Raw genomic sequence first — 27,875 nt, 5'->3', positions numbered from 1 at the left:
TTTCATAATGTTGGTCAACCAGCTACCAATAGTGCTTCATTTACTGTGCCAAATTGCACAGCTTTCTAACCTCTACTTCGAAGACTTTTGTGCTGTGATACACAAATGCAAGGTAAATTAATGAAATGAATGAGTGTGTCATGAAAGAAGTAGCAGAACACTGTTTAATTATTACCTTTGCTGTTGTGCATTATTTTCTTTGGACTGGAAAGTTGACATTGCTGAAGTGGTGTAAATTGGCAGGAGCTGTGCTATTCTTCAATGTGAATGGCACAATTAAATTCATCATCATCATCATCATCATCATCATCATTTAAGACTGATTATGCCTTTCAGCATTCAGTCTGGAGCATAGTCCCCTTTATAAAATTACTCCATGATGCCCTATTCCGTGCTAACATTGGTGCCTCTTCTGATGTTAAGCCTATTACTTCAAAATCATTCTTAACCGAGTCCAGGTACCTTCTCCTTGGTCTGCCCCGACTCCTCCTACCCTCTACTGCTGAACCCATGAGTCTCTTGGGTAACCTTGCTTCTCCCATGCATGTAACATGACCCCACCATCTAAGCCTGTTTGCCCTGACTGCTACATCTATAGAGTTCATTCCCAGTTTTTCTTTGATTTCCTCATTGTGGACACCTTCCTGCCATTGTTCCCATCTACTAGTACCTGCAATCATCCTAGCTACTTTCATATCCGTAACCTCAACCTTGTTTATAAGATAACCTGAATCCACCCAGCTTTCGCTCCCATACAACAAAGTTGGTCGAAAGATTGAACGGTGCACAGATAACTTAGTCTTGATACTGATTTCCTTCTTGCAGAAGAGAGTAGATCGTAGCTCAGCGCTCACTGCATTAACTTTGCTATACCTTGCTTCCAGTTCTTTCACTATGTTGCCATCCTGTGAGAATACGCATCCTAAGTACTTGAAACCATCCACCTGTTCTAACTTTGTTCCTCCTATTTGGCACTCAATCCGTTTATCTCTCTTTCCCACTGACATTACTTTCGTTTTGGAGATGCTAATCTTCATACCATAGTCCTTACGTTTCTGATCTAGCTCTGAAATATTACTTTGCAAACTTCCAATCGAATCTGCCATCACAACTAAGTCATCCGCATATGAAAGACTGCTTATTTTGTGTTCACACATCTTAATCTCACCCAGCCAGTCTATTGTTTTCAACATATGATCCATATACACTCCTGGAAATTGAAATAAGAACACCGTGAATTCATTGTCCCAGGAAGAGGAAACTTTATTGACACATTCCTGGGGTCAGATATATCACATGATCACACTGACAGAACCACAGGCACATAGACACAGGCAACAGAGCATGCACAATGTCGGCACTAGTACCGTGTATATCCACCTTTCGCAGCAATGCAGGCTGCTATTCTCCCATGGAGACGATCGTAGAGATGCTGGATGTAGTCCTGTGGAACGGCTTGCCATGCCATTTCCACCTGGCGCCTCAGCTGGACCAGCGTTCGTGCTGGACGTGCAGACCGCGTGAGACGACGCTTCATCCAGTCCCAAACATGCTCAATGGGGGACAGATCAGAAGATCTTGCTGGCTAGGGTAGTTGACTTACACCTTCTAGAGCACGTTGGGTGGCACGGGATACATGCGGACGTGCATTGTCCTGTTGGAACAGCAAGTTCCCTTGCCGGTCTAGGAATGGTAGAACGATGGGTTCGATGACGGTTTGGATGTACCGTGCACTATTCAGTGTCCCCTTGACGATCACCAGTGGTGTACGGCCAGTGTAGGAGATCGCTCCCCACACCATGATGCCGGGTGTTGGCCCTGTGTGCCTCGGTCGTATGCAGTCCTGATTGTGGCGCTCACCTGCACGGCGCCAAACACGCATACGACCATCATTGGCACCAAGGCAGAAGCGACTCTCATCGCTGAAGACGACACATCTCCATTCGTCCCTCCATTCACGCCTGTCGCGACACCACTGGAGGCGGGCTGCACGATGTTGGGGCGTGAGCGGAAGACGGCCTAACGGTGTGCGGGACCGTAACCCAGCTTCATGGAGACGGTTGCGAATGGTCCTCGCCGATACCCCAGGAGCAACAGTGTCCCTAATTTGCTGGGAAGTGGCGGTGCGGTCCCCTACGGCACTGCGTAGGATCCTACGGTCTTGGCGTGCATCCGTGCGTCGCTGCGGTCCGGTCCCAGGTCGACGGGCACGTGCACCTTCCGCCGACCACTGGCGACAACATCGATGTACTGTGGAGACCTCACGCCCCACGTGTTGAGCAATTCGGCGGTACGTCCACCCGGCCTCCCGCATGCCCACTATACGCCCTCGCTCAAAGTCCGTTAACTGCACATACGGTTCACGTCCACGCTGTCGCGGCATGCTACCAGTGTTAAAGACTGCGATGGAGCTCCGTATGCCACGGCAAACTGGCTGACACTGACGGCGGCGGTGCACAAATGCTGCACAGCTAGCGCCATTCGACGGCCAACACCGCGGTTTCTGGTGTGTCCGCTGTGCCGTGCGTGTGATCATTGCTTGTACAGCCCTCTCGCAGTGTCCGGAGCAAGTATGGTGGGCCTGACACACCGGTGTCAATGTGTTCTTTTTTCCATTTCCAGGAGTGTATAATATGAACAACAGTGGAGACAGGCTGCAGCCTTGTTTTACCCCTGAAACTACTCTGAACCATGAACTCAATTTACCATCAACTCTAACTGCTGCCTGACTATCCATGTAAAGACCTTTAATTGCTTGCAAAATTTTGCCTCCTATTCCATAATCTTGTAGAACAGACAACAACCTCCTCCTAGGAACCCGGTCATATGCCTTTTCTAGATCTATAAAGCATAGATACAATGCCCTGTTCCACTCGTAACACTTCTCCATTATTTGCCGTAAGCTAAAGATCTGGTCCTGACAACCTCTAAGAGGCCTAAACCCACACTGATTTTCATCCAATTGGTCCTCAACTAATACTCGCGCTTTCCTTTCAACAATACCTGAGAAGATTTTACCCACAATGCTGATTAAAGAGATACCTCTGTAGTTGTTACAATCTTTTCTGTTTCCATGTTTAAAGATTGATGTGATTACTGCTTTTGTCCAATCTGATGGAACCTGTCCCGACTCCCAGGCCATTTCAATTATCCTGTGTAGCCATTTAAGACCTGACATTCCACTGTATTTGATGAGTTCTACATCTACATCTACATCTACATTTATACTCCGCAAGCCACCCAACGGTGTGTGGCGGAGGGCACTTTACGTGCCACTGTCATTATCTCCCTTTCCTGTTCCAGTCGCGTATGGTTCGCGGGAAGAACGACTGTCTGAAAGCCTTTGTGCGCGCTCTAATCTCTCTAATTTTACATTCGTGATCTCCCCGGGAGGTATAAGTAGGGGGAAGCAATATATTCGATACCTCATCCAGAAACGCACCCTCTCGAAACCTGGCGAGCAAGCTACACCGCGATGCAGAGCGCCTCTCTTGCAGAGTCTGCCACTTGAGTTTGTTAAACATCTCCGTAACGCTATCACGGTTACCAAATAACCCTGTGACGAAACGCGCCGCTCTTCTTTGGATCTTCTCTATCTCCTCCGTCAACCCGATCTGGTACGGATCCCACACTGATGAGCAATACTCAAGTATAGGTCGAACGAGTGTTTTGTAAGCCACCTCCTTTGTTGATGGACTACATTTTCTAAGAACTCTCCCAATGAATCTCAACCTGGTACCCGCCTTACCAACAATTAATTTTATATGATCATTCCACTTCAAATCGTTCCGCACGCATACTCCCAGATATTTTACAGAAGTAACTGCTACCAGTGTTTGTTCCGCTATCATATAATCATACAATAAAGGATTCTTCTTTCTATGTATTCGCAATACATTACATTTGTCTATGTTAAGGGTCAGTTGCCACTCCCTGCACCAAGTGCCTATCCGCTGCAGATCTTCCTGCATTTCACTACAATTTTCTAATGCTGCAACTTCTCTGTATACTACAGCATCATCCGCGAAAAGCCGCATGGAACTTCCGACACAATCTACTAGGTCATTTATATATATTGTGAAAAGCAATGGTCCCATAACACTCCCCTGTGGCACGCCAGAGTTCCGACTTAATTTCATCCACCCCAGCTGCTTTATTGCACTGCAATCTATTGACCATTTTCACCACTTCCTCAAATGTGATCCTATTTCCATCCTCATTCCTATCCCATTGTACATCAAAATCTGAAACATTACTGATCGTATTTTCACCTACATTGAGCAACTCTCCAAAATATTCCCTCCATCTGCCCAAGGCATCAACAGGATTCACGAGCAGTTTTCCTGACCTGTCCAAAATACTTGTCATTTCCTTCTTACCTCCCTTTCGAAGACTGCTAATTACACTCCAGAATGGTTTTCCAGCAGCTTGACCCAAAGTCTCCAACCTGTTTCCAAAGTCTTCCCAAGATTTCTTCTTGGATGCTGCAATTATCTGTTTGGCTTTGTTTCTTTCTTCAACATAACTTTCTCTGTCTACCTGAGTTCTAGTATTTAGCCATTTTTGATACGCCTTCTTTTTCCTTTTACAGGCTGCCTTGACTGTGTCATTCCACCAAGCTGTTTGCTTCATCCTACCTTTACACACTACTGTTCCAAGACATTCTTTAGCCACTTCTAGTACTGTGTCCCTGTACCTTGTCCATTCCTTTTCCAATGACTGTAATTGACTACATTCAACTAACTGGTACCTTTCTGAGGTCATTGTTATGTACTTCTGCCTGATTTCCTTACTCCGTCACCTCCAAAGGTCCGAGGCATTTTGCTCTGATTGTTGCCAGCATCATATTTAAAGTACCAGGGAAGCAGGTTGCTAGCCTTACTTGCCCCAAGTCCCATTGAGTTTTACCCCTAACGGTTGAGGGACTAACCGGTGGATTTGGTAGTCTTTGCCTTATGAGCACAAAGGTGACCACAACTCAGAATATGTCCGAGATGCCTAGCCTTATTCCAAAGTAACTGGTATCCTGACTGTCGGGACCACTTACTTGGCCACTCATACGTTGCCCATGGTTCATGAACTAGGACATGACTACAGGGACCCACACCATGAACCACACATTTAAATTGTAAATAAAAAATCATTAAATCCAATTCATAACAATTCTTCAGTTGCTTAAGTTTCTTCATTTTGATTTTGAGGCATGTACTGTTAAAATGACAATGAATTTACACGAGGTTGACATAATATGTACTCTTTCCATGTGCTCTAGAACAAGATTCCAAAACATGTTTGGCAGACATGACCCTCTTTCTTCTACTCTTCCTTCGCCTTCATCATCCCGTGTATAGGAGGGTGCTGGTTGTCGCTCTGATACACAGTATTTTGTGCTCGGGCTGTAGTGAGGTGGAGTAGTGAGAGTTAACCAGTGTGCACGAACTGTTGAATGCTGCTTATTCAGAAGGTCATAACCACATACTATCAGAATTATGGCCAAAATTTTTGTGCGAGATTGATTTCTGGGGCTAATATCCTGCTAGAGTACTTTTTGCTCCTTAGAATATGAGGTCAAGTTGGTGGTTTCCTCATCAGTGTGGAAACTGAGATAAAAATCTAATATTCATGGAGACTGGAACACTTTAATAAAAGAAAGAATAGAAGACAGAATTATGGGAGGATATGGATTCAGAAGTAGGCGTGAGGAAGGTGGAGGACACTTTGAGATCTTCAGTTAAATTCTGCTAGTACATAACAGATATGCTGTTCGATATCAATGGAAGGGGGTATACATGAAAACACCTGGAAATGTGGGAAGGTACTGCTTGGATACACTGTCGCGAGAAAGATTCTGAAATCTGATGTTGGATTCTAAGGCATACCCTGGAACAGATATAGACTCAGATCCCAAGTTAATGGTGATGAATAGTAGGCTGACTTATAAGAGAATCATCAAGAAGAATTGATGTGTAAATGAGTCTTATACTGGAGTTTTGAGGAATGATGATGTGTGTTTGAAGTTCTCTTGAGGCTGTAGGTATTGTGATGTTGTACACCACATTTTTTTTCAATCCTAAGAGATCAGTTAACAGTGACCCTTTATATTTATTTATTTATTTATTTATTTCCATGTGATCTGATGGTACACAGTGTGTTTCAGATGTCGGAAAATGTCATTTAACATTGTTAACATGTATTTATGTAAGCTTATAGTATTCTAATGTATTATATTGCTCAATGTTTTCAATTTAGCACAAACAGCAAGATTACTGTTCTAAGTATTCATTTACAGAGTAAAAACAGTGACACAACAAATATGACTTCACGGCTTTGCTAAATTTTATGTTGTCTTCGATGGACTTAATAATAGTGGGAAGATTGTTGAACAGTTGGAGGCCCATGTGGGAAACTCCCTTTTTACACAGTTGAGTGTTTGTACGTATAACATGCAGGTTTGCGTTTTTCCTGGTGTTGTGTTCATGTATTTCTGGATTTGTCAATGTACTCATCATTCTGCATCCTTTTTGCTTGTCTTATCACTCTTCTTAGGATACATGTGTAGCTTTTATAGTATTGTGTTAGTTGGGGGGGGAGTCACTACTTTGTTTACATAACATGTGGAGTATTCTTTTACGTTGGCAAGAGATTTTTATAGCTTGTGTAATCCAACTCTTGTTTCTATTATTATTTATTCTTACTGGTTTTTGCGGAAAGGCCTCTTCAAAGTGGTGGATCATTTTGTCAAGAAATATGTTGAATTTCGTGTTGACATCATTGACTGTGTACATCTCTGTCCACTTTTCTTTACTAAGGAGGGCATTTAGCTTGTTCAAGTTCTCTTGGGTGAAAAACCTTCATAAAGTTTTAGGTGGAACTGGGTTTGAGGTATCTTTGCTAACATCGACCTTTAGAATGACAGCTTGGTGGTCACTGAATCCTGCATTGTATACTTCTAGAGTTGGGTTAAGTTTATTTCTATTTGCAAAAATTTGATCTAGAGCTGTCTTGGATGTGGGTGTTATTCTAGTGGGCTCGTTTACAAGGCCATACAGATTATAAGTTTTTGCAATGTTAATCAATGTTTCCCTGTTTCTGTTGTGGGTGAGAAAGTCTATATTAAAGTCACAACATATAATCACCTCCTGTTTCCACTGACTTATTTTGGATAGAAACAAGTCCATTTGTAACAGAAAATGATTAATACTACTGGAGGGGGGACGGTAGATTGTAGCTACAATTAGATTTAGATCTGTAAGCTTTATGGCTGCACATTCAAAGATCTTATCTGTTCCTATTTCCTTTAGGGTAGGAAGTGGGCTATATTCAATGTGTTGTTTGATGAAGATGGCAACCCCACCATGTCCATCATTTGATCTGGAGTAGTGTTCACACAATTTGAAGTTGGGTAATGAGATTAGCTTAACCACATCAGTGCAGAGCCAGTGCTCTGCTAGGCATGCTACTGAGATATCACTGAGTTCACTGGCCAGCAAAATGCTTAAGTCATCAGTTTTGTTGCTCAAGGATTGGACATTGTGATAATAGAATTTCAGGTCTGAGTGGGGTTTACTCAGGGGGCTCGAAGTCATATTTACTGTGTCACTGACCTTTAGTTTAAATTGTGCTGTATTCCAGGTATGTTGACTTCTGAGCAGTTGTGCTGGTTCTATTGGTCGTCCTTGGTAGCCATCTCATCTTCCAGGTGGGCCTGAAAAGTATCCACATGCACTTCACACTGTTGAGGCATCACATTGACGTTTTGGAGGGATGTCTCAATGTTCACCATCACAATATTGATCCTTTCAGGTTCCTGACCTCTTTGAGGGGTCAGGGGGTTTGTGTTTCGTCTCTGTGACTTCGTGACCCATTTGTCTAGTGTAGTTTGCACAGTATGGCCACTATTACTCTTTTTATTTCCCATCTTGTTTATCTTTATCCAATTGCTTATTAGTGTCTGTTTATGGTTTCACACTTTTGGTTTCTTATTGTCACCCATAGTTGTCAGGAAGGCCAGTCTATTGCAGATAATCTCCTTGCCACATTTGTTTAGGTGTAAGCCATGTGTTGTGAAGTGGTTTCTGGCTAGTCTCTGTATTTCAAAGTTCACAGCAATTCTTTTTTTTGTACGCGTGTTTAGCTAGATTCAGAGCCTGAATCAGGTGGAGGTTTGCAGTATTAATTTTACTATTTAAATTTTGAACATCATATCTCCTGGGTATAGGATGGATAATGATATTCATTTTGTGACTTAGAGCGACTATTGGTTCCAATGGTTCTACCACATGCTTCAACATTAGATCGAGAGGTTTGTCTATGTCGTTAGAACCCCCTATTACAATCAAAGTATCACGTGTACCGAAGCTTCTTGTCAGATATTCTGCGTTTTTTATCACTTCTTTTAGTGGGGTGCCAGGTTTTACTATGCTTTTTACCTGGTATGAGGGCCCTAGTTTGTCTTGCAGTATTTGAGCACAGTCTCTTCCATGACTGTCACTTAATATTAGTACTTTCATTTTTTCTGAGATTTTCTTGCTATGTAACGTTCTGGAATTTCTTTCGTTTTTGTCCTGCACGTATATTGGTGCTTGAGAGATTATGTTCGTCGGCGGATTATTCATACACTTTGTGGCGGATTGTTCACTTTGGGTTAATTTTTGTGTAAGATATTGAGCAAAGTTAGACTGCAAATTGCACCCGGCGGTTATCAGTAGTTACACTTTTAAAATCACATTCTGGATCCATTTCACGTAGGCGTACCCCCACATTAGCTTTGTCTTCAGTTGCAGTTTGTTTACATTCAGATTTTACAGGGCTGTTGGGCAGCTCAGTTGAAAAGGAATGGCCATTCATCAATAAAGGCAATCAAAGAGGCTGGAAAAACATAAACTGATGAGTCAGAACATTTTGACCACTGTCCACCATGACATTGGATGCCACCAGGTGGCCTTGTGACAACGTGACATGGTAACAAAAGTATGTAAGGTAATCAGACAAGGACAAGGGATCATCCTAGTGAAGATATGGGTTGTAAATGAGGAAATTCATTGGGATAAATGACTTCGACAAAGGGCAGATTATTATTACACAGAGCATCTGAAAAAGTAACTCAAAAATGGCAAAGCTGATCTAATGTTCATGTGCTACTGTCATGAGTATCTACAGAAAAAGGCAGGAGGACAGTGAAACTACCACCAAGTGCCAAATGGCTGGATGTCCACAACTCTCCACAGAACATAGGGTTTGGAGGCTTGTTCTGTTCTGTAAAGTAGGAGAGAAGGTGATCCATGGTACCTCTGCTGAGAGAGCACAGTGCTGGGTGCACGCACACTATTCGTCATAAATTGTTGAACTTGGAGCTCTGCTGCAGACCACTCTTACATGTTCAAGTGTTGACACAACTACATTGTCAATTACAATAGCAGTGGGCATGGGGCCATCAGAATTCGACCGTTGATCAATGGAAACGTGTTGGTTCTTTGGATGAATCACATTTTTTGCCACACTATGTCGATGGTCGTTTCCATAACCGGTGGTAGTAATCTAAGATAGCCTGACAGCTGCAAACCACCTGCGTCCCTTCATGCTTGATGTTCCCGATGGTGCTGTCATCTTTGAGTAGTATAACTGTCCTTATCTTGGAGCCTGAACCATGCTACAGTGACTTAAGGAACATTATAGTAAACTCAGGTTGATGTCTCAGAGACCAAATTCACCTGATGTAAATAATCTGAAACCCACTTGGGCCACTATTGGGTGCCATCACTGTGTATGCAGATCAGCAGTTCATTACTTACATGAATTATGTGACCTGTGTGTAGACATCTAGTGCCACAAACCTACCAACAAACTGTCGGATCCCTGATACAAAGAGTCAGTGATGTATTTCATTCCAAATATGGACAAACAAGCTATTGAGAAGGTGGTTACAATGTTTTGGCTCCTCATTGTAGGTACAAGGAAGATGATTGCAAAGAACAATTGGGTAACAGAATAAATAATTCAGTTAATCAATGAAAGAAGAAAATGCTAGACTCTTAAGTAGGAGAGAGGTACACACAAATTTGGGTTACTGAAAAATGAAATAAACAGGAAGTGCAGGGAGGCTAAAGTGGCATGACTTCTGGAAAAAAGTCAAGAAATCAAAAAGGAACTGTCGCTGGAAGAACAGACACAGCATATAGAAAAGTCAAAACAACTTTTGATGAAATCAAAAGAAAGGATGCCAACTTTGTGAGTGCAGAAACAGTTCTACTGTTAACGGTAGAGGATATTGCTGATATGTGGCAAGAGTAAACTGAGGTCATCTATGAGAGGATGGAGCTGTTTACTGACATGGTGGAAGAAGAAATGAGGGGAAACCATTGTTAAGTTTGAAAGAGCTTTCGTTGATTTGCAAGCAAATAAGGTAGAAAGTATAGATAACACTCTTGTGAAATTTCTAAAGTTGTTGGGGCAGAGGCAAACAAATCATCATGTTGGTATGTAGATTCTATGAGAAAGGAGATTTACCATTAGACTTTCGGAAGAATATAGTCCATCAACTACACAATCCTGAAGATCTGAAAAGCAGAAAAATGTGAAAACTGCTGAACAATTTGTATGACAGTTCATGCATCCAAGTTATTGATAATAATAATATACATAGGAAAGGGAAAGAAAACTGAGGATCTCGTAGATAATTGTCAGTTGCACTTTAGGAAAGATGAAGGCATGACAGAGGCAATTCTGATTTTGTATGTCATAATGGAAGCAAGAGTCAAGAAAAATTAAGACACATTCATAGGATTTGTCAACCTAGAGAAAGTATTTGACAGTGTGAAATAGTGCAAGACGTTTGAGATTCTCAGGAAATACGTATTAGCCATAGAGAAAGAAGGTTATTACGAAGTACTTACAGATACAAGACAGGTTAGAAAGAATGGGAGACAAAGAAAGATACACCTGATTTGAGAAGGGCATAGATCAAGGATGCGTCCTTTCTCATCCACTGATCAACCTGTACATCAAAGAAGCAACAATGGAAATATGAGACTGATTCAGGAGTGGGATTAAAATTCTGGGTGAAAGAACATAGATGATTCTGTTGTCTGCCTTTGGTATGTGCATCCATGCTCACAGAGTTCGTGTTGATATAGCATCTTGCACCTCCCATTTTTGTGACATTTTATAATAGTATCACCTTCAGTGCCATCTGAAAGACATCACATATATTTTGTATTTTCCTTGTTTAGCAATTGGAAATTGGTAGCGATTGTGCTTGTTGTATGTGGATGCGATGTGAGTTGGCCACTGTCTGGCAACAGAGTATGTTTAGTGTTCTTCCCCTCCCTCTTGAACCTTTCTGTAAAGACAGTGTTGAATTACCGATGTAAGAGAGAAATGTCATCCACATTACAGTGGAAGCTGAAAGCTGTGTTGGATGTGGTTGGCGGTCTTCTGGCTGCTGCTCTAAACTGCAGCCGTGTGTGGGCATCAATGGTAAAAGCCGTGACACCTTTGGTACCATTATAGTCCCCTCAAAATGTTGATGTCATTGTTTCTTCAATTGTGGAACAGCTTATGGATTTTTCATCTCTTAAGGTTGAGTTCCAGGCAGTGATAGATTCATACAACTCTGATTTGTGCAAGATGGATGTGGAAACCGGTCACACAAGTTGTCCCTTTCGGCCTGAGCAATAGTTACAAGGTGCTGACCAGTGCTGATAACACATTTGAACCAGTACAGGACCAATTTTCCAATCAAACCCAGACAAGTGCAGAGCATAGATGTGTTGGTCGTAGGAGCTCTGAAATTAGGTGGGTAATGGAGCACATTAGGATACTTAGGATAATATCACAAAGTCTGGGAAAGAAGGCCAGATTGCACTTGGTTTGCTCTATGGGAGGTCTTGTCAGAGATACAGCTGTTGAATGCACTGGCTTCTGACAACATTCTCATTTCTCTTGAACAGATGTCTGAATTGGTGAAGACAGTTAGCTTAGCACGTCAGATGGGAATATGGCTAGCTATTTGCAACATTATACCCAGAGTCAATTGCCCATCATGGTCCTTTAATTTGGAGCCAAGTGGAGGGTCTAAACGAGAGGCTCATATGATTCTGCATTAATCCCAGATGTGAATTTCGTGACATTTGCTATTGGGTGGAGAAATGTAGGACCACCCTCAGTAAGGAAGGCCTGCTCTACAGAAAGAAAGTGGATACTCTGCCAACAGAGTAGTTTTAGCGTTCTTCCTCTCTCTCTTTAACCCTTCTGTAAGAACAGTGTTGGATTACCTATGTAAGAGAGAAAGGTCATCCATGTTACTCTCAGAGGAGAACTTATGCTTTTGCACACCAGGCAAAGAATATTAATGTTGTATAAGTAAACTGCAGGAAGATTCATTGTAAGAACCCAGAATTAGTCTCACTTATTATACTTATTCATGGCCACATAGTATTAGGAACAGTTGACAAAAACCAGAAGTTAATGTTAATGAAACACTAAATTCATATTGAAATACATATTGCGAGGGTTAGGGCAGATGCCAGTGGTGTGGCATGTTTATTTCCACAAAGAATTTGGTAATATCTAGTGAGTTGAAATAATCTGTTTGAAGGTAAGCATTACAAAGATGGGTCAGATGTAGTAATTCCATGCTTTTATAGACGACATGCTTCAGCAGCCACATGGACATACGACTTTAGAGGAAACTTGGAGGACATTGTAACTAAGTATTCTGATCTTACCATTGTAATAGAGGAGATTTCAGTTTGCCAGCTGTAGAATGGGAGAGTCGTGCAATTAAAACTGGTGCCAAGGACAGGGATTTGTTTGAGATTGTTCTGTCCATCTTGTCTGAAAAGTACTTCAAGCAGATAGATAGAGAACTGACACATGAGGGCAACCTCTGTAACTGACAGACCTGAACGTTTGGAATAGGTTATGGCAGGGAAATATTCTTGGTTATGAAAAGTGACACAACACAAATTTCCCCCAGGGAGGGCTCACATCTCTCTTGTGAGTATGAGTATGCACGCGGATAACATAGAGCCCATGGCCCGTGCAGCACTACTTCCTTTCCACGTTGCAAGTCCGTCCTTCTACCATTCTTTTCTCTCCCCTCTGCCTTTCCACTGGATAGTCAACCATGCTAGAATTTGGTTTGATTTCGGACACTAGTTAAAAAAATACTTACTTTTTTCCTCTCTCTTATGGCAGTTTATACAACTTTTGTCCTTCACTACATAGTCCACATCATTAGGTTTGACATACCATTCCTCTTCCAAATTTTACGGAAGTATGGATCATGCAGGGAAGGTCTCCAATGTGGTGTACATTTCATCTTTTGGGCCTTTCTATATTTGCACCCTTCCTTTTTGGCCATCCCATTGTGGGAGGGTCATCAGGTACCTGCATGGTGGTAGCCCCATGACCCTGCAGGGATCACATTATTGCTGCTTGCACTGCTCTGAACTCGCTCTGTAGTTAACACAATCCACTCAATATGAATTTGAGGCTGAGGCAGTTCATGTGAGGATCTTTCTGGATTTCACCTTCCACCACACACCGTTGGGTGGCTTGCGGAGTATAAATGTAGATGTAGATGTAATGTGCATCTCCCTCCTGATGGTGAGGAGTGTGAGAATTTATTGTCTGCACTGATCTCTCAAATCCCTCCATTCTTCCTCTTCTTAGTTATTTCAGTGCCCACAACCCTTTGTGGGGTAGAACTGCGACCATTGGCCATAGTAAAGCTATTGAAACTTTTTTCATAGAGCTCAATCTTTGTCTCTTCAGTGTTGATGTCCCAACAAATTACAGTGTTGCAAATGGGTCTTATTCGTTCATTGATTTCATTTGCAGTCCTCCCCTCCATCATTTGAGAGTTCATGCTAATCTGTGTGACAGTGATCATTTTCCAATCATTCTGTCCCTAAGCATCACTCCTCTGGACATACACCCATATGCACTCTCAGCAGTGCTATCTGGGATGCTGTCGCCTCTACTGTCACCCTTAGCACCCCACCACATGGAGGCATTGATGCAGTCGTCAAGAGCACAACTATAGCCATTCTATTGGCAGCAGATTTAGTGATTGCCTATTCCTTGGGATCCCCCAATCGGCAGACAGTACCATGGTGGTTTTCAGAAATTGCCCTGGCAAATATAGATTGCAGACAGGCTCTCCAACACCATAAGTGATGTCCATCGATGGAACACCTCATTGCATTAAAGTGGCGCCATTCCTGGATCCAACACCTAATACAAGGCAAGAAACGAGAATGCTGGGAATCGTATTTTACTACCATGGGACAGTGTACACCTCCATCACAGGTTTGGGCTGAATGCCGTGTGGCCTGAGCTGCTGGAGTTGGCGGTCATGTGTGCATGAGTTGTGCTTGCTTGTGAATGAATGGTGGTGTTTCTCTTTTTCTGATGAAGGCTGTGACCAAAAGCTTGCATATAAGTGTATTTTAATTGTACCTGTCTGCAACTTAGCATGTTATCATTATGGTAAGTAGCAATGTATATTTTCGTACAGTGTTGTTATTCCTACCTGGAGTTTTCATTGTGTAAGAGATCTATTACTGTTAATTTGCACTGTTGGCAAAAAACTCTGGAAGCTAGAGTACCTAGCAGTAATTTCCTGGAGTGGTCTAAAGTGGAATGACCACAGAAAACTAACTGCACAAGAATTAGATGTCCGACTGACATGGATTGGAAGAATCTGAAGGAAATTTAAGGAAGAGCCTTAGTAAACATTGGTTAGACTGGTTCTGTAGTACTGTTCATCATTCTGGAACCCTTACTAGATTGGATTAATGAAAGAGATAGTGAAGATCAAATGAAAAGTGGCACATTATGTCATGGGATCATTTAACACGTGCAAGAGTACTATGGAGATAATAAACAGACTCGGCTGCTAGAGGCTACAAGAGAGAAGCTGTGTATTATGGGGAGATTTACTGCTGATATTCCAAGAGTGTATATTTGGAGGATAGTCTTGATTGATTGATTGATTGATTGATTGATTGATTGCTTTGGTGGAAGAGACCAAACAGTGAGGTCATCGGTGTTGTTGGATTAGGGAAGGATGGGGAAAGAAGTCGGCTGTGCCCTATGAAAGGAACCATGCCAGCATTTGCCTGAAGTTATTTAGGGAAATCATGGAAAACCTAAATCAGGATGGCCAGACACGGGATTGAACTGTTATCCTCCTGAATATGAGCCCGGTGTGCTAACCACTGCACCACCTCGCTCAGTGAATGGTCAGATGATATATTACTTACTCCCAAGTATGTCTTGTAAAATGACCATGGTGAGAAAGTCATTGAAATTAGAGCTCATATATAGGTTTTTTGTGTTTCTTCTTCTTCTTCTTCTTCTTCTTCTTCTTCTTCTTCTTCTTCTTCCCATGCATCTTTCGCAAATGGAACAGGGAAGCAGGTAAATGATAATTGTGTTAGATGTACCCTCAGCCACACTCCATAAGATGGCTCATGCAGTGTAGATGCAGATGCAGATATTCTGATGGCATTTCATCCCCAATTAATGTGAGTGTTAACTACAGGACATGTTGAATGGAATGAACAAACCAATGAGCACAGAATATGGACTGAGAATAAATGAGAGAAAGATGAAATGTAATAAGAAACAGCAGGAAGGAGGTAAGCGATAAACTTAACATTGAGGTTGGAGACTTTGTAATAGATAAAGGGGAGGAATTCTGCTACCTTGGTAGCAAAATAATACATGATGGACAAAGCAAGGAGGATATAAGAAGCAGATCAACAATGGTGAAGAGGCCGGCACTTTTTACTAAAAGAAACCTACTGTCAAATGCAGGCCTCAAGTTGAAGAAGAAATTACTGAAAATGTACATGTGGAGCACAACGTTCTGTTTTACTGAGTCATGAACTGTTGGAAAGTCAGGAAGGAAGTAAGTTACTTTTCCTGATAAGGGAAGTATCTTCATTAAGATATCACATACAAACCAACAGAAAAGTAAACTATTGAGTGCTTTGTTAATGTAAATGGATTATCACTTTACTTCAGGTACAATGCAGCACATACAATTGTGTGTGAGGCAGCATGTAAATAGGACTTTCCTTTGTTACCAACATCAAACATGTACAGAAAAGCTGGAACATCACATTATAGCGTAATGTTCGCAGTACTCTACCCTTGAGTTCCTTTGTTGCTGTGTGATAGTGAATCAGAATATGATAGCGAAAGTTATCTCTGCACATTCGAGCAGCCATAAAAAAAAATTAAAAGTCTGACTGTTAGTAACTTAAGTATTATGCCTTACACATCTAAGTAGACGCAAAGTAAGGCAAGTGTAAAACAAACTTGAGATGCTAATGAGTTACATGTGTTAATTGCATGTTCATGTGTTTATTTGTTTTGAATCTATGCCATGAAAAAAGTAAGACAGTGTGTGCTGGACATACATTTTTTCCTTCATTATTGATTTATCCAAAGCTCTAATTTTACTCAAACATAATGTGATTTATTATGGTACATAATAACTCTATTTTGCTACTTAATCTGCTAATTCGTTGTTTTAGGAGGCAAGTGGAGAGCTTTCATGGGACGACCAGGATGTGGCACCTGCTTTGACATGGAGTTTCAATGAGTTTATAAATCAGTTCTCTGAAATCTATTCTTGGCTTAATAGTATTCAAGAGGCTGTTTATGGCAAGGAAGACAGTGTTATGGATCAGAATCTCAGAACTGTGAGTGTCCGCTGAAATTTGTTAATTTTCATAATGTAGAGTCACTTTCTTGAAGTAGCTCAGAAGATTGACAGGGACAGTTCAAGAGATAAAGCTATAGAATACATGCACAAAACAGTGCCACCTGTAGACAGACAGATCAGTTACTTCATACTTAACCAAAGAAAATGATAATTTAGTATATGCTCTCAAAAGCATAAATTTTGATTGTCTATGCAGAGGTGTAAATAATTTATTGTACGAGAAATTTAACTTCAAACACAAGGTGAAATCATACCTACTTCACAACTACTCTTCTTCAGTAGAAGACTTCCCAATGACCATGACAGTAAAAAAAATGTTTAGGCTTACACAGGAGTCAGTGATGGACAATATTTCTTCTCATATACCATTGATAAATGTCGATGATGATAAAAATAAAATAAATAAATAAAAGTGAAAAAATTAATCTGGAACATTGTGTCTGGGGGGCCTATGGAGTAAAGTTTTTGATTTGTTGTCTGGCTGAGTTACAGTGCAGTTACTTACAAATTAGTGTAGGAGAATAGCAAAGTTCATCAAGTTAACATAATTTTCCATAATATTCACACTCTTGTACATTACGATATCGGTATTTTCATTAGAAAGAGAGATTGAAATTTGAAACTTCATACCAAAATATGTCGGTGCACAGCCAACCCACTGTGTAAATTTTTTTTCACAGTTGTACATCATAAATATTTTATTAGTAAGCATCTTGTTCTGTTATTATCCATTTTGAATGATAGTCATTTTGATTGTAAATAACAGTTCTGCCATCATCAACATTATACAATATAATTTGAGATTATCTGTGGAACGTCATTCACAGAGTCATTTGGAAGAGATGCGACGCAATTGTTACCGCCGTAAAGTGTTCAATGACCAAGCACGGAAACTACTTTCAAGGTATCCTGATGTGAGAGATGAAGTATCGTGGAGAGTTGCTCATTTGAATACTAAATGGGACATGTTGGAACAGGCTATTTCTCCATGCAAAAACAAATCTGATAAAATGGATCAGTATGCAAGTAAGTCAAATCTCTAGTACCATTCTGAAAAATAATTCATAACATTCTGGTGATACTTTCTGTCATACTGTATTGGCTGTTTGTGTTTCACATTGGTGCTACAGATGGATTTATCTGATGATCATGCCCTGTTATTAACTGAAATTAATATTTATCTCTGATTTAGTGATGCTAAGGCTTATTGCAACTCGTTCAAAGCAAATGACTACAAATTTTTGCCAACATTAATGTTTTATTTTACATGACTTTATAATGTTTCATTGTACAGACAATGCACAATTACATTCTGTATAATACTGATAGCACATTTTAATATGAACTAGCGATCTGTGCCAGCTTCTTGCGGGTAGCACTAAGAATCTACAGCTGGGCTGCTTGTCTGATGTAGTGGGAATAAATTATTTACGTAAGCCTTCCTCATGAATCTGCCTATTGGTGAAAGCCGTGTCAAAATCGCTACAGTAGTTCCTGATATTAGTCTTCACATGCAGACAGAAAAAATGCGATGGGAGCCTTTAATTTAGCAATTTGTACTGATGGAGTATATTTGTATGGTCTCCGAACTGCTTTTCAGAATCCTCTGCTAACAGTCAAATGAACTTCCAGATTGTATAATTGTATAATGCTTTAATTTTCGAGTGCTAGTAATAGTGTTCCATAGATTTCGTGTTTGTTTTGAATACAGTCAGAGAGAGTCCCTTTAGTCAGCCATAGTCAGTGTCAGTGTCGTCGTAACTGCCGCCTGCTTCACGTCTGCTGTGCAGCGAGCTACCTTAATTTAAGTATTAACTGTATTTTTCTTACTTGTCACTTCTTCTTCCGTGTGTATTTGCTTGTAGGAAGCTTTATTTTTCGAGTGCTCTTAATAGTGTTCCATAGATTTCGTGTTTGTTTTGAATACAGTAAGAGAGAGTCCCTGTAGTCAACCATAGTGCCAGTAGTGCTAGAGTTTGTTTTCAATACAGTCCAGAGACAGGTAGTGCTATTTTCATTGTTTTCTACAAGAAGTGGCTAGCAACCACAGTTTAGTGAATAAGCAGCCGCCTTTAGTGAATTAGCAGTCTAGTTAAAGGTTGATTAACTCTCTTCAGTAAATTGTTTCCTTAGGATGGATAGGATGTGTGACTGCTGTGTACGGACGCAGGAGGAGCTGGCCACTGTTCGCGAACAGATGAGCGTGTTGATGGCCGCGGTCAGCCGTCTTCAGGCTGCTGCCTCGGAGTGTAGCGGCAGTGGGGAGTCTGGTGCGTCGCAAGGTACACCCCAGGTGTTACATGCTTCACTCACTGTCCCTGCTGTCGAGACATCTTCGCGGGTACCGGGCGCGGTTGGGCCACCCTCTCCCCAAGGGGAGTGGCGGGTTCAGCGGCGTTCGCGGCGCACGAGGCGGAAGGTCAATGTGGAGGCTGGCCGTGTGGTATCGCCCGCTCTGCCTGTGAGGGGACATGTGGCTGCTCCTTCAGCAAGGTCCGAGCAGGCACACGGGGGGAGGGGTTTATTAGTTATTGGGAGCTCCAACGTTAGGCGGGTGATGGAGCCCCTTAGGAAAATAGCGAGAAGGTCGGGGAAGAAGGCCAGTGTTCACTCTGTCTGCTTGCCGGGGGGTCTCATCCGAGATGTGGAGGAGGCACTACCGGCGGCGATAGAGAGCACTGGGTGCACCCGACTGCAAATTGTTGCTCATGTCGGCACCAATGACTCCTGCCGTCTGGGTTCAGAGGTCATCCTCAGTTCGTACAGGCGGTTGGCGGAATTGGTGAAGGCGGAAAGCCTCGCTCGTGGGGTGGAATCAGAGCTAACTATTTGTAGTATCGTTCCCAGAACCGATCGCGGTCCTCTGGTTTGGAGCCGAGTGGAATGCTTAAACCAGAGGCTCAGACGATTCTGCAGAGATCTGGGGTGCAAATTTCTCGACCTCCGCTATCGGGTGGAGAAATGTAGGGTCCCCCTGAATAGGTCAGGCGTGCACTACACGCCGGAAGCGGCTACAAGGGTAGCGGAGTACGTGTGGAGTGCACATGGGGTTTTTTTAGGTTAGAGAATCCCCTCCCTAGGCCCGACAAGACACCTCCTGAGACGCGGCAAGATAGGAGTAGGCAAAATGCAACAGGGAATAACAATATTAATGTGCTAATAGTAAACTGCAGGAGCGTCTATAGAAAGGTCCCAGAACTGCTCTCATTAATAAACGATCACAACGCCCATATAGTACTAGGGACAGAAAGTTGGCTGAAACCAGACGTAAACAGTAACGAAATCCTAAACTCAGATTGGAATGTATACCACAGAGACAGGCTGAACAGTGAAGGGGGAGGCGTGTTTATAGCGGTAAGAAGTGCAATAGTATTGAAGGAAATTGACGGAGATCCGAAATGTGAAATGATTTGGGTGAAGGTCGCGGTTAAAGCAGGCTCAGACATGGTAATTGGATGTCTCTATAGGCCCCCTGGCTCAGCAGCTGTTGTGGCTGAGCACCTGAAGGATAATTTGGACAATATTTCGAGCAGATTTCCCCACCATGTTATAGTTCTGGGTGGAGATTTTAATTTGCCGGATATAGACTGGGAGACTCAGACGTTCATAACGGGTGGCAGGGACTAAGAATCCAGTGAAATTTTTTTGAGTGCTTTATCTGAAAACTACCTTGAGCAGTTAAACAGAGAACCGACTCGTGGCGATAACATATTAGACCTTCTGGTGACAAACAGACCCGAACTATTTGAAAAAGTTAACGCAGAACAGGGAATCAGTGATCATAAAGCGGTTATGGCATCGATGATTTCAGCCGTAAATAGGAATATTAAAAAGGGTAGGAAGATTTTTCTGTTTAGAAAAAGTGACAAAAAGCAGATTTCAGAGTACCTGTTGGCTCAACACAAAAGTTTTGTCTCAAGTACTGATAGTGTTGAGGATCAGTGGACAAAGTTCAAAACCATCGTACAATATGCGTTAGATGAGTATGTGCCAAGCAAGATCGTAAGAGATGGAAAAGAGCCACCGTGGTTCAACAACCGAGTTAGAAAACTTCTGCGGAAGCAAAGGGAACTTCACAGCAAACATAAACATAGCCAAAGCCTTGTAGACAAACAAAAATTACGCGAAGCGAAATGTAGTGTGAAGAGAGCTATGCGAGAGGCATTCAATGAATTCGAAAGTAAAGTTCTATGTACTGACTTGGCAGAAAATCCTAAGAAATTTTGGTCTTATGTCAAAGCGGTAGGTGGATCAAAACAAAATGTCCAGACACTCTGTGACCAAAATGGTACTGAAACAGAGGATGACAGACTAAAGGCCGAAATACTAAATGTCTTTTTCCAAAGTTGTTTCACAGAGGAAGATTGCACTGTAGTTCCTTCTCTAGATTGTCGCACAGATGACAAAATGGTAGATATCGAAATAGACGACAGAGGGATAGAGAAACAATTAAAATCGCTCAAAAGAGGAAAGGCCTCTGGACCTGATGGGATACCAGTTCAATTTTACACAGAGTACGCGAAGGAACTTGCCCCCCTTCTTGCAGCGGTGTACCGTAGGTCTCTAGAAGAGCGTAGCGTTCCAAAGGATTGGAAAAGGGCACAGGTCATCCCCGTTTTCAAGAAGGGACGTCGAACAGATGTGCAGAACTATAGACCTATATCTCTAACGTCGATCAGTTGTAGAATTTTGGAACACGTATTGTGTTCGAGTATAATGACTTTTCTGGAGACTAGAAATCTACTCTGTAGGAATCAGCATGGGTTTCGAAACTCAGAGGGCCATAGACACGGGTTCACAGGTAGATGCCGTGTTTCTTGACTTCCACAAGGTGTTCGATACAGTTCCCCACAGTCGTTTATTGAACAAAGTAAGAGCATATGGACTATCAGACCAATTGTGTGATTGGATTGAGGAGTTCCTAGATAACAGGACGCAGCATGTTATTCTCAATGGAGAGAAGTCTTCCGAAGTAAGAGTAATTTCAGGTGTGCCGCAGGGGAGTGTCATAGGACCGTTGCTATTCACAATATACATAAATGACCTGGTGGATGACATCGGAAGTTCACTGAGGCTTTTTGCAGATGATGCTGTGGTGTATCGAGAGGTTGTAACAATGGAAAATTGTACTGAAATGCAGGAGGATCTGCAGCGAATTGACGCATGGTGCAGGGAATGGCAACTGAATCTCAATGTAGACAAGTGTAATGTGCTGCGAATACACAGAAAGATAGATCCCTTATCATTTAGCTACAAAATAGCAGGTCAGCAACTGGAAGCAGTTAATACCATAAATTATCTGGGAGTACGCATTAGGAGTGATTTAAAATGGAATGATCATATAATGTTGATTGTCGGTAAAGCAGATGCCAGACTGAGATTCATTGGAAGAATCCTAAGGAAATGCAGTTTGAAAACAAAGGAAGTAGGTTACAGTACGCTTGTTCGCCCACTGCTTGAATACTGCTCAGCAGTGTGGGATCCGTACCAGATAGGGTTGATACAAGACATAGAGAAGATCCAAAGGAGGGCAGCGCGCTTCGTTACAGGATCATTTAGTAATCGCGAAAGCGTTACGGAGATGATAGATAAACTCCAGTGGAAGACTCTGCAGGAGAGACACTCAGTAGCTCGGTACGGGCTTTTGTCAAAGTTTCGAGAACATACCTTCACCGAAGAGTCAAGCAGTATATTGCTCCCTCCTACGTATATCTCGCGAAGAGACCATGAGGATAAAATCAGAGAGATTAGAGCCCACACAGAGGCATACCGACAATCCTTCTTTCCACGAACAATACGAGACTGGAATAGAAGGGAGAACCGATAGAGGTACTCAAGGTACCCTCCGCCACACACCGTCAGGTGGCTTGCGGAGTATGGATGTAGATGTAGATGTAGATGTTGTCTGCAAACTTAATTACTTGAAGATTATTCAAATTGTATATATTATTAGTAATATCAGTAGTAATATTAGTAGTAATATATTAGTAACATACTTAATATAAACTGCATAATAAATACTGAAAATTTGGAGAGGCTCATACTGTAAAAGGAGAAAACCTATTTCCAGAAACAGGTAATTGAAAATTACTCCCATTATACAGAATCGGTCTCAAGAATTGTGGATAATAACACCTGGCTTACACTCTCTCATGAGTGATATGAAGCTATTTGTTCACATAAGATGGCAAAGAAGACTTCACTTGTTCAAAGAATACTTTTTGTGTGTCACATAAGCAAAAACTGATCCTGAGAGATTAGTTTGTTGTTGCGAGAGTGTGGCAGAAAAATGTTGCAGTGTTGGATACCAATAAAACAGCACAATCAGTCTACAAAGGATATTGCGTACAAAACACTATTGTGATCCACCACGTAATATTGGTCAATTGTGTAGGATGTGTGCCGAATAGGACTAGTGGGGGCTATTGAATGTATACAAACCAGGGCAGCACAAGGGGTCACATGTTTGTTTGACCCATGAACTGGCAGATGCTTGAAGATAGATATGAAGTATTCAGAGAAAGCTTGCTTACAAAGTTCCAAGAACCAGATATAAATGAGGAATAGAAGAATATACTAAAACCATGTGAAGGGAATGGGAAGAAACCATATTAAGTGATAATATTCATTTCATTGTGGTTTGCAGAGTATTGATGCAGATGTAGGCAAATGAAGTGCAGGTAGAAGGGAAGAAGCAAAACTGAAGAACAGAAGATAAATGAAAACAGACTTCAATGTTGTGAACAGGAATAGTAGGAAAAAAATGATGATTGAAAGAAATACTTTATCACATGGCAATGACGTGAGAAAAAGTGTGTGTGTGTGTGTGTGTGTGTGTGTGTGTGTAACAGACTTCAATGTTGTGAACAGGAATAGTAGGAAAAAAATGATGATTGAAAGAAATACTTTATCACATGGCAATGACGTGAGAAAAAGTGTGTGTGTGTGTGTGTGTGTGTGTGTGTGTGTGTGTGTGTGTGTGTGTGTGAGTGAGAGAGAGAGAGAGAGAGAGAGAGAGAGAGAGAGAGAGAGAGAGAGATCTTGTGTATCAAGATGCTAAATTTATACATAGATTCTGTGGCTGCAGCTAAAATAAAAGATAGGTAAGGGGGAATCCCTGGTGAGAAAGAGGATACATAATACATGACAGGAACTGAACTTCGGGTCTTTTAGAATCACTCAGCAGGATCATGACACAGTACACACAGTACTAACTGACTGGATGAAACAACTATCAAAGGTTCCTCAGACTGCAAAGTATGATCAGCTCAAAGGATAAATACCATAAGAAGATACACCATGACAAAAGACCATGTTGAATCTCAGGGAAAAGATTAAGGATGATGTACCATGTTTGGTGTTAGAGAAGGGCTGCTACTGTAACAGGTGTCATTAGTGAAGTAGATCAGGTGATACCAAAGTTTTTAAGCAATGGTGCAAAATAGATTAAGCTAGTCACCTGCTGCATTCTTTCTCAGGCTCCATCCATGAAGTTCAATAAAGCCTCAGTAGAAAGAAATGCTCTCCAAAACTTGTGGCAAGACAATATCTTCACTTTATTTGACAACAAGGAGAACGCCAGTGCCATTCAATCAATTACAGTGGCCAAACATATAAACTGATTAATGATTATGCATTGCAGCCATTAGGTAATAGCACAAATGGCACGTTAATAGTTTTATCACATGTGATGCCGACACACACATTTCGACTCAGACTGCAAAAGCCTGTGCTCTTATAGTAAAGATGTCTGTTTACTAAGCTGATCAAGGTTGGTTACTTTATGAACTTACCAAGCAGGGTAGCATCGTGGTTAGCACACTGGTCTCGCATTTGGAAGGATGATGATTTAAAACTGCATCCGGTGCTCCTGATTTATGTTTTCTGTGATTTCCCTAAATTGCTTCAGTCAAATGCTGGGTTGATGCCTTTGAAAGGCCATGGCAGATTTCCTTCCCCATCCTTCTCTAATCAGATGTGAGTTGAATTTTGTAGTAGAAATACGGTTGGCTCTTGAAGGAGAATGGAGGTAGTGGATGTTCCTGACAAAAAGGTGCAGTGGCGCGCACATGCTCACGCTCACGCGCATGCGCTCATGCTCGCTCGCTCACTCGCTCACTCACTCGCTCGCTCGCTCGCTCGCTCGCTCACTCGCTCACTCGCTCACTCGCTCACTCTCTACACACACACACACACACACACACACACACACTCACTCTCTCTCTCTCTCTCTCTCTCTCTCTCTCTCTCTCTCTCTCTCTTATTGAGAGAGTGAAGGGCTGTTAAGGCAATAATACAATAGGGCAAGATAGTTGCAGGAGATTCAAATGGTTCAAATGGCTCTGAGCACTTTGGGACTTAACATCCATGGTCATCAGTCCCCTAGGACTTAGAACTACTTAAACCTAACTAACCTAAGGACATCACACAACACCCAGTCATCATGAGGCAGAGAAAATCCCTGACCCCGACGGGAATCGAACCCGGGAACTCTGGCGTGGGAAGCGAGAACGCTACCGCACGACCACTAGCTGCAGACATTGCAGGAGAACACACAGGAAGGTGGAAGGGGAGTAGACACAAGTAATGTACAGGGAATGGTGGATATTAATAGCTGGGATGATGGCATGTGCTGGAGGAACATTTTATGCTTCCATAATTAAATGGAGGGGGGGGGGGGGGGGGGCGGACTGTCAAAGTAGCATGAATAGTGCCACAGTTGTTGAAATCACTATGTTGTGCTGTGCAAATGTGATGTAACTGTGTTATAGTTTGCCTCTGGATGTGGTTTAGTGGTTGGTAGGTATAGATATTTCTTTATAGTAGTTCATTGAACAGGTGTTTTGACTACACTGACAAACTGCAATAGTTGTTTTAGGATAAGAGGTGCCTGTCACAGGGCTGAAGCAGGTAGTGGTGGGTGGTTGTCAGGATTAAAAATTCCTCATTTTCCTCCTGGTCCACCTCTGTAACTCAGTGGCCAGACTGCTGCTAGGCAGAGGATGTGGTTTGATTCCCAATACTGCAAGAGCTTTTCTTTGGTGGAAAGCCTGGAACAGGTTGCACCCAACCTTGTGATGCCAATTGAGGAGCTACATGAGTGAGAGGTAGCAACTCAGAGGTCAAGAAAGCTGACAACTGTTGTGAGAGTGGTCTGTTGAACCCATGTCCCTCTATAGCACATCCAGATGAAACCATTAGCAGTGGATAACATGGCAGCCAGTTGATCTTTCTCTCTGAATTTTATTCAACCCTATTCCCTTCTCATTTGAAACTCTCGAGTTCCATTCAGATAAGTGTCTGGGTAAGTGTCCCTTGTCCCTAATCCCACAATGCTGCTTGTGCTCTTTTTCTTCTCAAAATATTGTTGTTTTGTTAGTAGGTTCAACAGTTATTTTTCAACCAGATCATCATATACATATCTTTTATCTTTTTGTGCAGCAAATGAAATGATTATTTCAAATCACATAACATTTTCCACAGTATGTTTATTGAGGTAACTAGAGGAAACAACACACATGGCATGAAATGTTTCATGACCAGAAGCATTTTCACATCTGTGGTTGGAGTAACTTTGTTATTGTAGTTACTGTAGTGGTTATGAATATCGGTTGTAAAATGTTTTCGTTATCCATTTTCAGTTAGCAATGTGGGAAGGATATGGTGCAGATTTCCTTAGCACCAGGCAGCTGATTTTGCTCTTCTGTCTTGCAAGCAGTAAATATGACACAGCTAATGGTACTAAGTCCATCATAAAGAGAGAACTAATTGTGTTGTGTGGCACTCTTTGGTAGAAATAGGAAATGTGCCTGCATTGGATTTCACCTTGCCTTCTACAGTCCTCATCACTGATACGGTATACATAATCTTGCCCTTCACAGGTCTTCATCAAGGTTGTCTACATTAAGGAGCTACACATTATGCTTGCCAGCATCCACAGTTCTTGAAAGTGTTTGCAAGTACACAAGTGTAAGGAAAATAATCGAAAATTCAGGCCCCTCTACAGTTAATTCAAATGTAACTATACTGTTAGTACAAGCAGGAAGATCCTGCCATAATTTCTTCAATTCAAAAAGAGTCAGAGTAAGTTAAAATCTTAAATTTAATGGAATTGAATTGTTTGTTACGAGCTACATGGGATGGGCAAACAAATGAAATATTCAAATATCCTAAAGACCTCTGATGTAATTCTTCATGCTTTCCCAGCGATCTGTTGACCTCTTGGATATTCAGGAATCCAGCTGGATGTTCGCGTCATTCTCGCACGATATTTCAACAGCATGCCTCGCTGTCTTCTTCAGGTGCTACCTGAGACTGGTCCTTGGGTCGATCGAGTCCAGTATTTATGCCTGGGAGGAGCTGGGCGCTCCCTAATCAGTCCGCACCGGGTCGAGTGTTCCATCTGTGGTCCGCGCCCGCCAGACTCGGCTTCAATGGACCCCTCCAGTCGCAGATGTTCCGACTACCGTCGGCGTCCGTTCTGGCCGTCCTCAACGAATGTGGTTATCATCTGAGGTGTGTCAGACCTGATCTGAGATGTTGGGTACTCTCTCCCCTGACTGTTACTATGATTTCCACTTCTGTTTCGTGCTGGGTGCTCCCTAATCGGTCTGCGCCGCGTCGTGTGTTCCCTCTGAGGTCCGCGCCCGCCAGACGCGGCTACATTGTCCCTCTCTGGTCGCTGGTGTTCCCTCCGCCGTCCGCGCCCGGCCTGGCCGTCTTCTGAAGTCGAGTTCATGATCTGGGGTGTGTCAGATCTGGTCTCCAATGTCAGACACCTTGTCTCACGGCTGTTCTCTCGGTCTCCACTTCTATTTCTTGTAGAATCCCTGAGTGTCCTGCGTTGAGTTTTCACAAGCTCAAGCGCTGGATTCCAGGCAGTGCTGATTTGGTATCCCGAGTCACTGTTGATTAGATTGTCTGTGACCTTAATCTCAATGGCTTCTTTAATGACACTGTCCCAAAATCTTGAGGTCTGTGTCACAATCTTGGTGTCATTGTAATCCATTGAATGACCAAGTTCCAGACAATGCTCTACTATGGCTGATTTAGTTGCCTGCCTGAGTCTGGTATGTCTCTGGTGTTCTTTACACCTGATGTTCACAGTTCTGGTGGTCTGACCAATGTATGACAT

General features: G+C 42.2%; 1 protein-coding gene across 4 annotated transcripts in view; it reads left to right on the top strand.

Annotated features, from left to right (window-relative positions):
* Window positions 1–27,875, top strand: part of LOC126184525 (uncharacterized) — a 922,262-nt gene that overhangs the window by 414,428 nt on the left and 479,959 nt on the right. For all 4 annotated transcript variants that reach the window (XM_049926925.1, XM_049926927.1, XM_049926928.1 and 1 more), the window contains 2 exons: window positions 16,551–16,718; window positions 17,569–17,767. In XM_049926925.1, coding sequence (XP_049782882.1) covers window positions 16,551–16,718; window positions 17,569–17,767 — 367 coding nt within the window. The remainder of the gene's footprint in view (window positions 1–16,550; window positions 16,719–17,568; window positions 17,768–27,875) is intronic.

This window comes from Schistocerca cancellata, chromosome 4 (assembly GCF_023864275.1).
Source record: "Schistocerca cancellata isolate TAMUIC-IGC-003103 chromosome 4, iqSchCanc2.1, whole genome shotgun sequence".
NCBI classification, from domain to species: Eukaryota; Metazoa; Arthropoda; class Insecta; order Orthoptera; family Acrididae; genus Schistocerca; species Schistocerca cancellata.
This window is presented reverse-complemented; position numbering and strand designations above follow the sequence as displayed.